At 37.1% G+C, this 15,622-nt stretch overlaps 1 protein-coding gene across 1 annotated transcript in view; it reads right to left on the reverse strand.

Moving 5' to 3' along the window:
• Positions 1-2,486: 2,486 nt before the first annotated feature.
• Positions 2,487-15,622, reverse strand: part of LOC104509640 (protein phosphatase 1 regulatory subunit 12A-like) — a gene marked incomplete at its 3' end in the record, with an annotated part of 32,663 nt that continues 19,527 nt past the window's right edge. The window contains exons 3-5 of the mRNA XM_010151653.1: positions 13,628-13,746; positions 4,471-4,630; positions 2,487-2,631 (exon numbers count right to left, since the gene is read on the reverse strand). Of these exons, the coding sequence (XP_010149955.1) occupies positions 2,487-2,631; positions 4,471-4,630; positions 13,628-13,746 (424 nt within the window). The remainder of the gene's footprint in view (positions 2,632-4,470; positions 4,631-13,627; positions 13,747-15,622) is intronic.

Consider the following 15,622-nt stretch of genomic DNA (forward strand, 5'->3'; position numbering starts at 1 on the left):
CTTCCAACCTAAACCATCCTATGATACAGGTTGATTTTTTGAAGTTTAAATTATTTAAGCCTGCTGTACTAAATTTAAATAGTCATGCTTTCACATTTTTACAACAAACCTGTATTTTACATTTTACATTCCACCTTAGAAGAAATCTGGTACAACCTTTGTTATTATCCCTCCTGAGCATATGATTTCCATGGGACATGTATTTGAATAAACAAATCATAATGTGATTCATTAACCAGAGTAATGCCGTCAGCTGGAATTTCTTCAGTTTGCTGTATCTTACATTTACAGAGTCACTGCAATTCTCAACTAGATCAGATGCCCATAGGACATGAGATTCTATCTTTAAGGTCTGAATTGATAAAGATTTCAAAAATTCCCTTTCTTCATCTCTGTGTAAAGATGAGAAGGGCTGAAGCTTACACAGTTTCACAAAAGCCTAACTTCAACACTGCAATACGTTTTGTATTTGGAAGTTTGCATTCAAATACAAGAAGGCTGGAATCTAGGCAAAGTCCTAGATTCATTGCTATAAATGCAGTGGCCCCAACATGCTGGGTGGACATATGGAAATGTCAGGAGGACTGCAACAGTATCTGCCAAGTAAGTACTTCTCTACAGTAACACCAATAAAGACAGAGCTGCCATTTAAAAAGTGCTCACAGCAGCTTATAAAGATAATGAAAAGTGTTCATATTTGTCTCTGTTTATTTCACTTTCTCTAAATGTTAACTAAAGGGAAACATACTCCTAATTACACTGGGAAAGCTATCTTAACTGGTTAGAAAGGATGGACCTTCAAACCACTAATTTTCACATCCACAAAACTTCTGACCATATAGCAGAAGCACGTGTACCTTTCAACAGCATTACCCCAAACACCTTGAGGTCCCCTGATATGAACTATTCCATTTAGTACAACACAGCACTAACCTGGAAGGAAACTAAACAAGAAAATAATCTAAAGTTTAAGTTTAAAGTTTTTAATCAGGCCTTTTATTTTTAGTGGGTTTATTTCAAAAAAATGAGTTAGACTTACCCTGACCACAAAAAATCAATTTGGAAAAAAACCTATTGTAGTTGGAAGGCTGTATCTAAACCCAACCCACTAAAGTTAATATCTGAAGTCAAGTGCCTCAACAATAATGGCTGAGTTCTTTGAGATGCTAGGCAAATACAACTGACACCAAATCCACAGGAGTTTTCAATTTTCTTATCTCCAAAAGCAAAAATGCTTACTAGCTTACTTAAGAACACAAGGGGCAAAACTCTCCTCGCTTGCACAGACAAGCCCATACACCAAATAAATCTGCTTATATCTCTCTGCACCTCCTTCATTCTTATTCTTGTCCCAGTTGAGCTGAACATACTTTCCTGAGAGTGCTCTCCGGAATACCACCCTCCACATTCTCGCAACACCAGTAAAAAGACAGATAACTTGATAAACTTGCTTCACTTAATTTCATCAGCTTTTGATTGTCTGATAGAAAACACAGCTGGTATTTAGAAGTTCAAAGAGCATTATACAGAAACAGAGTTGAAGGTATTTGAAATGTACTTCCATACTTAATCGAATTTATTTATAAGCAGCCTCAATTTCTAAGGAAAAAAAAGTCAACAAAGACTAAAAACATTAATCAGCAGTTTAGTAGTTTTGCCCTTATATAGAGTAAATAATTGCTAATTCATGATCTGTATCTGTACATTTCCCTAATCTATTTTTAAAAGTTTATGAAAAAATTCAGGGAAGAATCCAATCTTAAAATTTAGGCAGGTAATTCACACATACAGTATTGACAGAAACTGGAAGCAGATTGGAATCCATCTGTAATACATGATGCAAAGAGAAGAAAAGAGAGCTTCAGCACATACAGTTGAATTAAAAGTTTTGGATCCTTGTGATGCCTACGTGAATCATGAATATATTTGTATCTGTTGGTATCAAGGTCTTGAAAAGCCAGCAAGCTACACAGGCCTTTGTGTAAAAGTCGAGGAAACACAGCTTAGGAAGCATTCAAATTACGTCTAGGGAATCTAGAGATGCCCAGAAGTTGCTTCCAATGCACCCAAACCAGCATAGAGTGGTAACTTCAGTATGTCAACACAAGCTGATTCTAGGAGTTAAAACAGTACCCAAAGGCATCACCACTGTCTTCAGTGACATATGAAAGCCTGTATATAATCCATCAAGTCAATAATTTTGTACCTCTGAAAAGTCAGTAAACCCATTCTACTTTGAATTTTCCTGTCAAAGATTACATGGATGATTTAATATAGAACTAAGCACAAAGTGGACCTAGAAATTAATTTAGACAATTGGAGAATTTAGTTTTGAACACAAACATGCTGTTTTGACAAAACATGCATTATATAAAGCTTCATGTACAGCAGACAGCAGTTTATCATCACTTTTCTTACCCTGGCTTCTAAAGTCACTTTAGAGACCAGAACTTTGTATCTTGACAAGGATTACATAAAAATCCTACCACTTTGTTGACAGCCTCCATATCACATAGGTTTTCCACTAAAATGCGACATGCTTCTTCTTTACCCCAGTGAGCAGCAGCATGAAGTGGTGTCCAGCCATCATAATCTTTAATATTTACATCGTAGCGAGCCTGTATTAAAAGCCTAAAGAAATTCAGAGGGTTAGATCTTGACACTGTTGACAGGGATAAACAAACTGTCATAAAATAATTCTACAATAATATTCTTCTCCATTTTCATCAATGTCAATGATATGTATTTCAGATGGGCTATTAACAATCAATTATTTTTTTTCCCAGAAATATTTGCCTTCTCATTGTTCAACAGACATATATATTTTAAGGAAAATTCAAGAAAAACAGCCTTTTCCATTTTCTTTTTTATTCATTTTCCCTTCATTCAAAATCTATTCTTTCTATACAGTTTGAAATTTTTCTCTGTATGTGCAGTAATAGAGAAAAGCCCTATCAACAGTCAAAAATAGTTAGATACACCATTCTTATCTAGTAAATTATTAAAACTTCTTGCATCTCCTCCTGTCATTAACATATGATGTTGTAACAAGCTGGTGTTTATGTGTTTTAATTGCTCTCTGAGAGGGAGCAGAGCTCCTCAAATAGAGGACCTGCTTTTCAGCCTGTGTTCAACACTCGAATTTGGCATGGTTCTGATGTGAGTGTCAAAGTGACAACAGACACCTAAGCTGACAAATTGTCTTGGGTAAAGGGCTATCAGCTCTCTGAAACACTGTCCATAATCATTAAAAATCACAAAACCGTCAAGTATTCTTCTCAAAAAAATGATCTCCATTTCTCAAGAGCCAATATACTTATGGTAATATCCTCCAATGAGTCAACTTTACACATGCCCAGCTGCCAAGTCTTGCATCCTACACAGAGCACACATTTTTGATAATTTGAAGCCATCACAAAAATTGCCTGTATACATATTTTTCCCCTCCTAGGAAAAGTACATGGACTGGACTACAAAAAAGACACTGAGAGCTAAAAAAAACTAGTTATAACTCCCTTACAGACACATGGGATTGCAAACCAAAAATTATTCTTTTCCAACAGAATAATTTATCTTCATCATGTTGTAGCATTCATGTATTTTGAAGCAGAACTCCCATTGAGTAAGTTGTATGTAATGGTTATAATGATTAAAAGAGTTCCATCATTTAACTTCTGTGCTGACAAAGCATTACAAGGCTCTACAGACTAAAGTAGAGCCTCTTACTAAAGGCTTACAGTCAGGATGAGTTCTCATTTTCATTCATGTTACAATATAACTGTTTCTAGTACTGCCAAAGCAGTCAAATACCTTTACAATCACAGTACAGCAATTTATTATTAAATACGCTTTACTTCAATAAAAGCAGAGCTTTGATGAAAATTAATCATCTGTTGCAGTATGTATTTGGATCAGACTGTATTACTGAAAAGCTCCTGTGAATTAGGGGACACCAACATCCTGAAGCCTTCCAGGAAAGACTTCAAAGCCATGATTTTCAACAACAGTATCAAAATAGCACAGTTAAATTCTACCGTCTTTAATTTTGAAAATCTTTAGTCTGGATTACAAACTCTGCTTCATGTATGCAAGTAATTCTGGTGTCCTGAAAACATGCATCAGCCAGAATGCTAACTGGGGCATTATAAAAAGGTATTAAACTTGTTTACACAGTTGGCTTTAGAAACAGGGCAAGTTCTTTGTCAACATTCTTCTTTTAAATAAGTATGCAGGCTCAATACATACACTTTGTTCAAGTTTTGACTGACTTAATGTAGAAAGCTAACAGCATCATGATTTATGAGTGCCTGAAAACATAAAATCACACTTTGAGGAAAAGCTACTTCTAGAGATTGTTATTTTCCGAGTTGCAATCCTCAAAAGTCAGAAGCATCCAATTCTATACTTCCAACCAGCATTACATCAAGAACATAATCAAATACGAAAAATCTCCATTTAAACACCACTTACTTTAAGACTTCTGTGTAGCCCTTAGCAGCAGCTACATGAAGTGCTGTACCACCTGATTTTGCATGCCTGACATCATTTATATGGCCGCTGTTGAGCCACTGTCTTGCATCTCTTAGCATTATTCGTTCTTCTTCTTTTCGAGCTGCCTCTATATCAACTCCTAATTCAGATAGGGAGGAGAGAAAAAGAGAGGACACAAAATATTTTAGTTTCAATACAGCAATTCAATTATGTAACCAATCTGATAGCATGTTTATGTGATACAATAAAATAACTGCTAAACAATATCCATAATGTTCACTGTTAGATATGAGTAACTTTCTGAAGATGAATCCCAAGAGGTTACGGAAACATCCATTATTGCATGACATTTTGCATGCATGTAACAGTTTTTTCCCAAAAGAAGCAAGGCAAAAAACCCCAGCCAAACCAAAGAGGAGAGCTACTAAAACTGGCTCTTCAGTTTTAAGAACATTTACCACCACAGCTAGAATCACTGAGAAGACCTGTTAAAAAAAGAGGAAAATTACACTTTCACATTCTAAGCACCAAATACAGTGGCTGGTTCGATTACCTGTAGAAAACAGAAACAGCTATAATTTTTTTACAAGGAGATATCTATGGGAAGAGAAACAGCCCAGCTGCTCAACATTGATGGAATACTTACATGAAAGACAGAGCTATATTTTTTAAACTTTCTAAAGAATTTCCAGTTAAAAACCAGTCTGTCTTCTACCATTGTAAAACAAAAAAATTATACTCCAACAGCCAAGCTTTTGGAAATCTCCCTTCCTCTTTCAGGTAAAAAAATCAAAAACACTAAAACTTTTTTATAGCATGTCTCACAAAAAATTATCATACACCGAGGAAAAGGAGGAAGGCAATATAACATTTGCAAGTGAACACATAAGGTTAAACAAATTGAAAAAAATTCCAGACCCTGAATGGGCAAAGCACAGCATGTATCTGCCAGCATTTTTCATTACTACCACATGGGAGTGATGTAAAGAACATAGCAGGAAAGGCATCTTGAAGAGATCTATGCATAAGCATTGCTCTATCTATGCTGGCTGAACAGTGACAACTGTGAGGAAAAGGCAATTAGGAACTGTGTTCATCAACAGCACAAATTACATCTGGGTTGATCTCTAAAAGAAAATCAGGGGGCCAGCCTTCAGTAAAATGATTTTATGTGTACGACTTGTCTAATCTTAGGTGCTGGCGTGCAGGCATTCAGGAAATACACACTGTTTTTCTGAATTTTTAACTTCTCGTGGAGCAAAGCATTAACTTGAACATCATAAACCCAAGTGAAATGTAGAAAGAGGTACCTATCTACTAGATGAACCCACAAACTTCAACAGTAGTCCTTACAGCCTATAAAACAGAAGTTAAGATGATTTTTAAAACACTTGAGAGATGTTCCTTGACTCAGATCTAGTTCTGCCTTCCTTCAGTACTTTCTGCTGAAGTTTCATCTGTCCCCAAACTGGTTTTCTCCAGCAAACATGTTTCTATCATATAACTCTCCTAACTGTCCAACTAATCAAAGCAAAACAATATATAGCAGACCGCAAACAAGACCAAGCAAACCTAGAACATCGTTTTTCAAAACCAATCGACGTAATTAATTTATTTTAATTAATTTTCAAAGTCTTTATCATAAACAGCAATTTCAGGCTGCAATGTCTTCAAAGAAACGGTGAGCTATTAATCCTTTACAGGATGAACGAATCCCCAGAATATGGTAACCAAATGAAAGCCAACTTGACTGCTGCTTATTTGTAGATGCAGCAGAAACTGAGATAAGGGATGAAGAGGCCTTCATTAAAGAAATTATTAATATTAGGAAATGAAAAGACATAAATAACACAGAGATGATCATATGTAGTGCAATGCAGAATTCTACTGTGAAAAATCTGATAAAACAGATTAATCAAGCTCTTAACCAATCCACTGGCAACTAGAAAGCCAGAGCAACAAACCAGCAAACTGAACGGCATTATAGTAGCTCTGCTGAAAAGCTCTCAAGGCAGTGGATAGCAGACTTATATATCTATTACATTATGCATCAATTAGCATTTCACAGATGCTGCAATTCCCCAATTATAGAGAAAAAAAACCTTTGAAAATGACATGCCCAAATCAAAATTTCCTGAAATGCAGAAAAAAGGGATGTAATTATTACATGGTTTTGGAAACATAACGTCATTTGTTTGGTTCATGGTAGCATCTGACAGTGCTACAATAGAGTTCACTTCTTTTTTATTAGTATTCTGTCAATTTTGACCATAACAGATATTCCCTGTCTACAAATATGTAAAAAAAACTATTAAAAAACCACGCCCAAAAAAATCCAAAACCCAGAGAAAGATCAAAGATTCTGCTCACTAAGGAAATCTGGTAAAACTTTATGTTAAGGACAGATGAAAAGTTACAACTTAGCACTAAATATCATAAAATGACTGAGGCAGGTTATACATTAAGAGTTGTAAGGAGTTGACTAAACTGGACTTCTTCACTTAATCGACTAAAACAATCATTACAGTCTTGGCAATTTAATAAAAAATAATAGACTTAGGTTTTATCATAAACTGATGAAAACCCATAATCTCAAGGCTAAGTCTGCAGGGTGCCGGAATATACAAGAGATCGTTGAGACACTAAGCAGAGGGGGGGGAAAAAAAGTACTTGTTTGAAAGAAACTGTGGTAAAATGAAATACATGGAAATTTCTGTAACTGTCTCTCAAGACAACCCATGAATGGATAAATAGGAACAGAGATTAAATTTCACATATCTAATAACCTGAATAACTCTGACAGATATGAGAAATGAAAACCAGGCATACTGAATCAATAACATATTGATAACCACATATTCTCATTCCTCCAGAAGGCTCCTGCATAGTGATGTGTGAAGTACTGCAAACTGTAACTTCCTTGGGCCTTCGCATCTGCTTGCCTTTCAGAATGACACAGCAGTGTAGATCAGCAGATCCTGGGAAAATAATTCTCCAGAGTACAGTCATGTACATGTCAGTGTTGCCTGCAAAACACTGTTACGCAAATAAAGGGTTTATGTATCAGCTGTTAGTCACATTTATGTCCATTCCCTTTTTGCGTACCTAACTGTGAAGGTCTAACTGAGGTCTAACTGTGAATCCTTATCAGCATGAGTAACCTTCAGCACCTGAAGAATCCCATGTAAATTCCTGTCAATCTAAAACTGTTCATCTGTGGGGCTCGTCCTTTTGAAGCATTTTTGTATAAAAGAAGAGAGAAAAAGTTCCTCCCAAACCCTGATCTTGAAATTCTAATGGTAGATGACTAAGCATACTTTCCAGCTATGCCTAAAGACCCAAAGAATTATGTCAAAATAGCTATGATTTTGCAGAAAAATAGACTATCCTTTCAGTATCACAAACGACTGCATTTCTGAAGCCCAAATAAGACATCATGCCTGCAGAGAGCTAATGGCTGCATCAATGCTTTGTTTTACAAGCCATTACATTTCTGATCATATTTCAACATAAGAAAGTACGAGATTCTTGCCAATCTAAATAAAACATCCCACATTAATAACTGGCATGAAAATGAGAATTGAACTTTGTGTCATAGTAAAAAAAAAAAGCTGCTTTCTGAGATAAGCTAAATACAATTCCCACTATTAACTACAGAAAGTGGAATGTAAACGGCCTCTGTCATACCTTGTACGGACCCTTCTCCTTGTTTTTGTTTTCCAGAGTGTCTATTCAGTGATCAGGAAAAGAGAAAACGCTGGTCATGCGTTTCAAGCACTTTCTTCATACGGCCCATAGATGGCAATGCGCAGCCTCCCAGCTCCCCTTCAGCGACAGCGTTCGCTCCGCACCAGCACCCTTAACCTCCCTGGCAGTCTAACAACTTCTCAAACCATTAATAATTTATTGCTAAATGCTTTCATTTTTTCGGGTCAACAAGTGTTATCCAACAGTTCCAAACAGGTTTGAAAAGAGGGTGCTGTTTGGGGAGCATTTGATGAAATTCAGCCCAAACTGAAATGCTGAATCACTGTTTCGGGACTCCTCGGCCATATAAAGGCATGTTTTATAGATACCGCATGGAAGATCGACCCACTTTTCACTTCATGTAATGAATGTTTATATACAAACGTAATAGCTCACATTTTATCCACATAAACAAAGCTGAGTTAAGCAATACATCCGAGAGAGTCTCGTTACATTTACCTTTAATTAAGAATGAGGAACGTTTGCTTTTCTTTGGAAAAGGAGAAGTGATCTCGCTAATACTTACTGACTAGCTACCACGCTGTATCATGAACTCCTGATTCACCTCACGGCACCTCTCCCCACTAACTCACCTCCCAAGAACGTTTCCTGTAATTCAAAATAACGGCTTAAGCAGTTAAAAACTATTTTAAGAGGACGTTTGATGGTAAACAGCTTAAAAAAAAGCTTCAACCATTACACTTAACCATGCTCGAGACCAGAGGAGAGGCAACATTCCGAACTGGCCAGGGCTAGCCAGGACTAAAGCAACATCTCTCTCAAGTCTGCCGGTGTTCACCAGGGGAAATCAAAACTTTACACTACTGGCAAAAGACAACCGCACCAACTATGGTATTTTGAAACACTGCCGAGCAGAAGCATAAGGGAGCCTACCAAGAAACTAGAAATAATACTATTTTTAATGAAGATAAAGAATTCTGTGGATTGAAGTGTCATCTCCATACATGGGGTTGGCCCACAATAAAGGTACCAGCCACATGGAGAAACAACAATACAGGCGCTACAGGAAGATTTTTGTGTAACACACAAAACAGTTAGAACATGTGGCATGAAAAGAGAGTTGTTGTTCCAGCAGTACTGTAGAATAATTTACATAAAACAACTAGTTTGGCTATTTGTCAAGTGTTTGTAACTGTGTCAAAAATTCTTTATAGCTTACTAGAGTGTGTAGGCAATTTACCTTTTCACAAAGTATAAAACCAAATTGGGTTTTAAGCTTAAAAAATAATTAAACCAGTAAGCTCCCTTTGAAGAAAAAGGAAAAAAGAAATTGCCCCTGGTAGAAAAACACTTTCCGTTCTCTCAGAGTGCTACGGCTTCACTTACAGGGTAGCTAGCCCATTAGTTCAGAAATCACAAGGAACTCAACTGATCTTTGCAGGCCAATCTTTTGTCACCAAATGACTCTGACTACTGACACCAATAATGTGGGAAGCCATACTCACTAAGCAACACAAAACTGGAACTATAATGAATGTTGGAATAAATACATCTGAAAAGGTTGCAAGGCAGGAATGAAAACATCTACTTAATTTTCACACTGCGTATTTTACCTACAGAGGTATGATTTTTTGGCATCCAGGCTTCTTTATTTTCAAAATTGGCTAATCTACTACTACCAGTATTGGTGAGGCAGGGCTGATCTTTCCACAGACCCTACAGTTAACTTGCATTATCAAAACTGTGGCACTGCTTTATTACTTTGGAGCAAGTCCAGAGGAGGCCACGATAATTTTCACACTGCGTATTTTACCTACAGAGGTATGATTTTTTGGCATCCAGGCTTCTTTATTTTCAAAATTGGCTAATCTACTACTACCAGTATTGGTGAGGCAGGGCTGATCTTTCCACAGACCCTACAGTTAACTTGCATTATCAAAACTGTGGCACTGCTTTATTACTTTGGAGCAAGTCCAGAGGAGGCCACGAAGATGATCAGAAGGCTGGAGCACCTCTCTCAAGAAAACAGGCTGAGAGAGTTGGGCTTGTTCAGCCTGGAGAAGAGAAGGCTCTGGGCAGACCTTATTGCAGCCTTCCAGTACCTGAAGGGGCTACAAGGAAGCTGGAGGGGACTTTTTACACTGGGCCTGTAGTGACAGGACAAGGGGGAATGGGTTTTAATTGAAAGTGGGGAGGGTTAGATTGGATATCAGGAAGAAGTTCTTCACAGAGAGGGTGCTGAAGCACTGGAACAGGTTGCCCAGAGAAGCTGTGGATGCCTCATCCCTGGAAGTGTTCAAGGCCAGGCTGGATGAGGCTTTGAGCAACCTGGTCTAGTGGAAGGTGTCCCTGCCCAAGGCAGGGGGGTTGGAACTAGATGGTCTTTAAGGTCCCTTCTAACCCAAACCAGTCTGTGATTCTATGATTTTATACAAGGAGCAATGCTAAAGCTGGAGGGATAATTGCATTCAGCCACATATATAGTCAAAGATGAAAATGTCAAAATGCATCAGCGTTAATTTCACGTTAACATAAACTATTAAGTTCCTATTTTAGAGCTATTCACTTCTCTAGCCACAACATACATACAATTAGACACTTTTCAAGCAATCATGATAATGCCTAATAAACATTTTGTATATGACATTAGCTTTATATGCAAATTAAGGATGCCATCAAAAGCACGATTGAAACTATTGCTGAGACAACTATCTAGTGATTTAGTAAGATATACACTACCAGTTCCCAGCCAGATTCATACCCTTTCTACTCCATTCTTATCCACAATCTTTAAATATTTTCTATAATTTCATACCTGCAGGTAAAACACATTAGTTCTTACACCTTCCAACACAAATTCAGAATGAGGGATGCTGTATGCTTTCCTCCCGTTTCTGTGAAACTGACACTAAATGATCTAATGGCAAAATAAGCTAGATAGAATACATATATATATAAATTAATTCATATATATGTGTGTGCATGTAAATATACACACACACATATCTAGAATTATACATATACATACATTTAGATTATATGTATAACCATAGGCTTTAGTGTCCTGCTAAGACCAGGAAGGTAGAAATGCTGTCAGGAGTGTTCAGTGTGACCACTCTCCAGGACAGCATCCAGTTCCTGTTCTCTGCTGAGGGAGGTCAAACCACTCTACAGCACAGCCATAGCAAGTTTTTTCTCACCTAACATGGCACATCTTTCAACCAATATATTTTTCAAATCATCACAGGAAGACCAATCCTCTGAAAAATCCTTTAGATAGTCAGCAAGCCAGCTGACATAAAAATGTAAGAGGTATGCTTGGAAATTAGTTTTTTCCATAACAACCGAATTTTAGTATTTTAAAACAACCTGAACTATCCCTTTAGAATCTAACAGCTACAATGTGGGAACATCTACATTCTCTTCAGACAGTACCACAGACAGTTTATTGTAAGTTTTAAATATGAATTATATAAACCACACTAAAATTTTCAGTGTGGCGTTTAGTTTAGGTTGCCAATGCTAATTTTACATCTGGGCTGTTCAAATAATTAAACCTACAAAAGAATAAAAATTAGTGTATAATGTTGAATCCCTTCACCATAAAAATGTACAAAACGCCCCATATAACAAATATTTGGGGGTTGGTGATTTTGGGGTTTTTTTGTTAGCAAGCAGTAAGATACAAATAAGAGATTTTGGAAAAGAGTTCTTTTCCCAACAAATGTCAATTTTACACAGAACTACTACAGTCAATTAGTATAGCACAGCGTAGTCAAACGTTTCAAAAACAACCTTTAAGAATTTAGGCTGAGGCACGTTCCAGAAACAACTCTCCAGCCAAGACTGACACTACTGTTAGAAAAGAGAACAACTGTATTTTTTCCAAAGTAATTAAAACAGACAAATAGCAGTGCAGATAAAAAAGAAAAAAATTCCACAGCTATCTAATCTAATGTTCTTTGTGTGTTAACTAGAAGAACTGTTAATCAAAATTCAGTTACCACTACCATATAACTGAATCAAAGCCCTTGTCAAATCTACAGTCTCTCTCTATCAGCTGGTGTCTCTTATTTCCCTGTATATTATGTCATCCACTTTCTTTTTACCGTTTGCTTTGGGCATTAAGTGGGTTTAACCATACAAACTAAATCAGGGCAAAGCCTGAAGCAATTAACAGTTTACTGTTCTATTATGTAAATCTGTCTTGGAGATGTAAATTCAATGCTAGAAAAAAAAAAAGCTAACATTTTAAAGGAGGAAGAAGCCTTTTAAGAGGTAGGTAGGGGTCTAGAAGTAATGTAGATGCAGTCCTCCTGCACACACCCCACAAAGGTTCCATCTTCACTCTGAATGTCATCCTCCTTCAAAATGTAACTCCAGACCACATCACCCCAGTTCTTGCACTGGGAGTTCTGGGACAGCTGTGCATTTCTATTGGGACTCAAGATGACCAGCCAACAACAATGGAATATTCTTTCTCTGTGGAACGGAAAAATCAGAAGCTTTCAAAGACCTTTCACTGGAAAACCCACCTGAGGACTGGAACATAGAAACCAGCAATATAAGGAGGGGGAAAAAAAGCAAGGAAAAATGAATTAATATTTTTTTTCAATGGCCAATTTCTCTTGTAAAGACACTGCTACCTGTACTGCCCTAGCAATTTTCTAGGAGGAAAGTGCATATATTTAGGGTACATGTCTTTAAACAATATTGTCAAAACTTGATACCTATCCATTGGCTGTTACATGAATGCTCACCTATATAGTGCTCTCTGAAAAGGACACAAAACCGTGAGGAACTTAAAGGTTTGTGACAAGTTATCAGTCCTAAACCAAGTGCAATCTAGGACTCCTTTATCCCAAGAAGTAGTTTCAGACATTTGGCATTGAAGAAAGGCATTCAGAAGGTTGGAACTAGACACAAAGGGTGATTTATGGGTTACAGTGTAATTGTTTACTCTTGTTTTAGTTATTCTAGGCTTTCTTGTAGTCCACAGAAAGAAACAGCTTCCTCAGGGATGGATTCTTCACACCCAGAAACTGACATCTGAGTTCACCCTAACAGTGCCTGTTCCTCTCTTCTCTAAGGCAGGAATCTCTTCAGGCATAGTCTAAAGCTGGGATATAGAAGCCTATATGCCAGATGCACTGAATACCATCCACAGTAACTAGATACAACCTAAATTCTGTTGAGTTAATTGAACGCGGGGATGCAATCAACACCTGGATTCAATATTTCCGATCCCTTTCTTCACAAGACACCAGGCAGAGTGAACATAGCTAGAAGACAGCTGGAGCACTGTACACTGTATTGACAACTCTCTTTAGAAAATAAAATGCCTTTAAAATTCCTAATATAGCGTAAGTTTACAAAAACATATTTAGTGCCCAACAAACCCAATCACCCCTTCCATATTCAAAATTACCTTGTCTATTTACTTCATTCTGAAGCAGCTCTTCCATTGCCTCTTCTTCAGCAATATCTAATGGAGTGTCTCCTTCACTATTTACAGCTCCTACATGTGCTCCTTGGCTAATTAAATATCTGCCAATTGAAGAAGAACAAACTGTAAGAAACAAAGTAAAGCCGATGAAAATAAAAAGCAGCCATGAGGACATCATACGTAACAGGTATATACACGCACACATACAATTCATAAAAACAACTCTGGTAAGAATAAGTAAAAAACCTCGTGACTCTTTACAATCCCCAAATAGCTCTTTGTCTTTTCACCACAATACCCATTAATTCAAACAGCACTTTGCTCTGCAGTTTGCACAAAGACACCTGACATGTTTAATACATACTGGCAAGAACTGAAAGAAGAAAATGGTTAGAAGATGAACAAAAGTGAACACAAGGCTAACAGGGGTCCCACCACTGATTCCCATGAGCTCCTCATATTAAGCCGGTCTTCCTAGAACTTAGAAATTCAATGGCACACTATATTTCTATCCTGTGCCAGAACGATGAATCTCTGAGGCAGCTTCATAAAGTTAATACAGCCAGAATCACCTCTGCTCCTAACCATTCACAAGGTCAGCTTTTGGTGGGAAAAGGGGCAAGGGGAGAAAGGACACAGGACTTCACACTGCGATCTAACGCCACTAAGTGTTTTCTTACATAAAGCACTACTGTCTAAACAGTCAACAATCCAGACTCAGTGGAATTTATTTCTGAATTTCAAATTACCAACAGTAAGTCATAAAAGGATTATTTCATTGTATTAAACCATAAGGCTATGAAGTTATTGAGAACTTACAGCTTAATATATAGTGTTTCTAAGTAGACAATGAACAATAATTAAAACATCAATACAGCTTAGTCTTACACCTTCTGACCATAACATTTACACTTCCCTAACAAATTCAACAGTCTGCACAATGACAGGACTCAACACAAGCAAAATATTGCAAACGTAACTCCTGCCTTGCAGAGGTCAATTTACACTTTCCATATGTTTGAGGAAAAAAAAAATCAGGAAATATTCAGACCTGAGGAACTAGTTATCCATTTGGTAACAGGTGTACGAAATCAAAAGTGCTTTCCTAACCTCACTAGAATGCCACATTATGCAGGAGCAAATCACAAAATTAATCCAACTCTAATACCAATGCTTTGAAGTATTTCCGCTTAACTACTGCCAATTAACAATAACAGACTCCAGATCTGGGATCGTATTTTCCTTATCTTTATGCAATAACTCAGCATCAAGTACTCTCATACATTTCTAATTTTTAATGTGTGATTTAAATAGCACTTGTTATTAAACCTCTGTGATTACATCAAGAAGAGGTAAGAACTGACAAATCACAAAAGGGAAATGAATTCCCAGAAGTGTAACCATATCTCCTGGGACATGCATCATCAGTTGCCACCACTAACTTTGATGCTGGTATGAGGTGCTGTTTTTATTCTGTTCCTCTTAAAAGGGTGCCACTGTGACTCTTATCTCTCTCCAGTTTAAAGATTTAACTTCTATGGGAATCAAAAATTAACACCAACTAACAACATTTCTAAACAATACCAGCTGCACTGTTTCAGCAGTGACACAGACTTCCAGTTACAGATCAGATAATTGCTATGCAGGGTGTCGCTAAACAGGCAAAAACAGCACTGGGGAAACTGTCTTGCAAAGTCAAAAACTTGATTCAAAGCCAAATTCAACCACTAACAAAAAATATCTTTATGAAAAAATCCTAAGTCAACATTCATGTTCTTTTCAACTTGCTTTTTCTAATACAGACATGAAAAAAGTGGTTTACAACCCCTATTTTTTACCTGTTTCCACATAATACCTATACGGAAAAACGACGCTGCTTTTGTAAGGAAAATATGTATCTCACTGAAGTGGCTGCATTTGGTCAACCAGGTCAATAACTTATAGGCATGATAAAAGGAGTAATGCATAAGAAAGTGT

Source organism: Eurypyga helias, unplaced genomic scaffold, assembly GCF_000690775.1.
Source record: "Eurypyga helias isolate BGI_N326 unplaced genomic scaffold, ASM69077v1 scaffold40205, whole genome shotgun sequence".
Taxonomy (NCBI): domain Eukaryota; kingdom Metazoa; phylum Chordata; class Aves; order Eurypygiformes; family Eurypygidae; genus Eurypyga; species Eurypyga helias.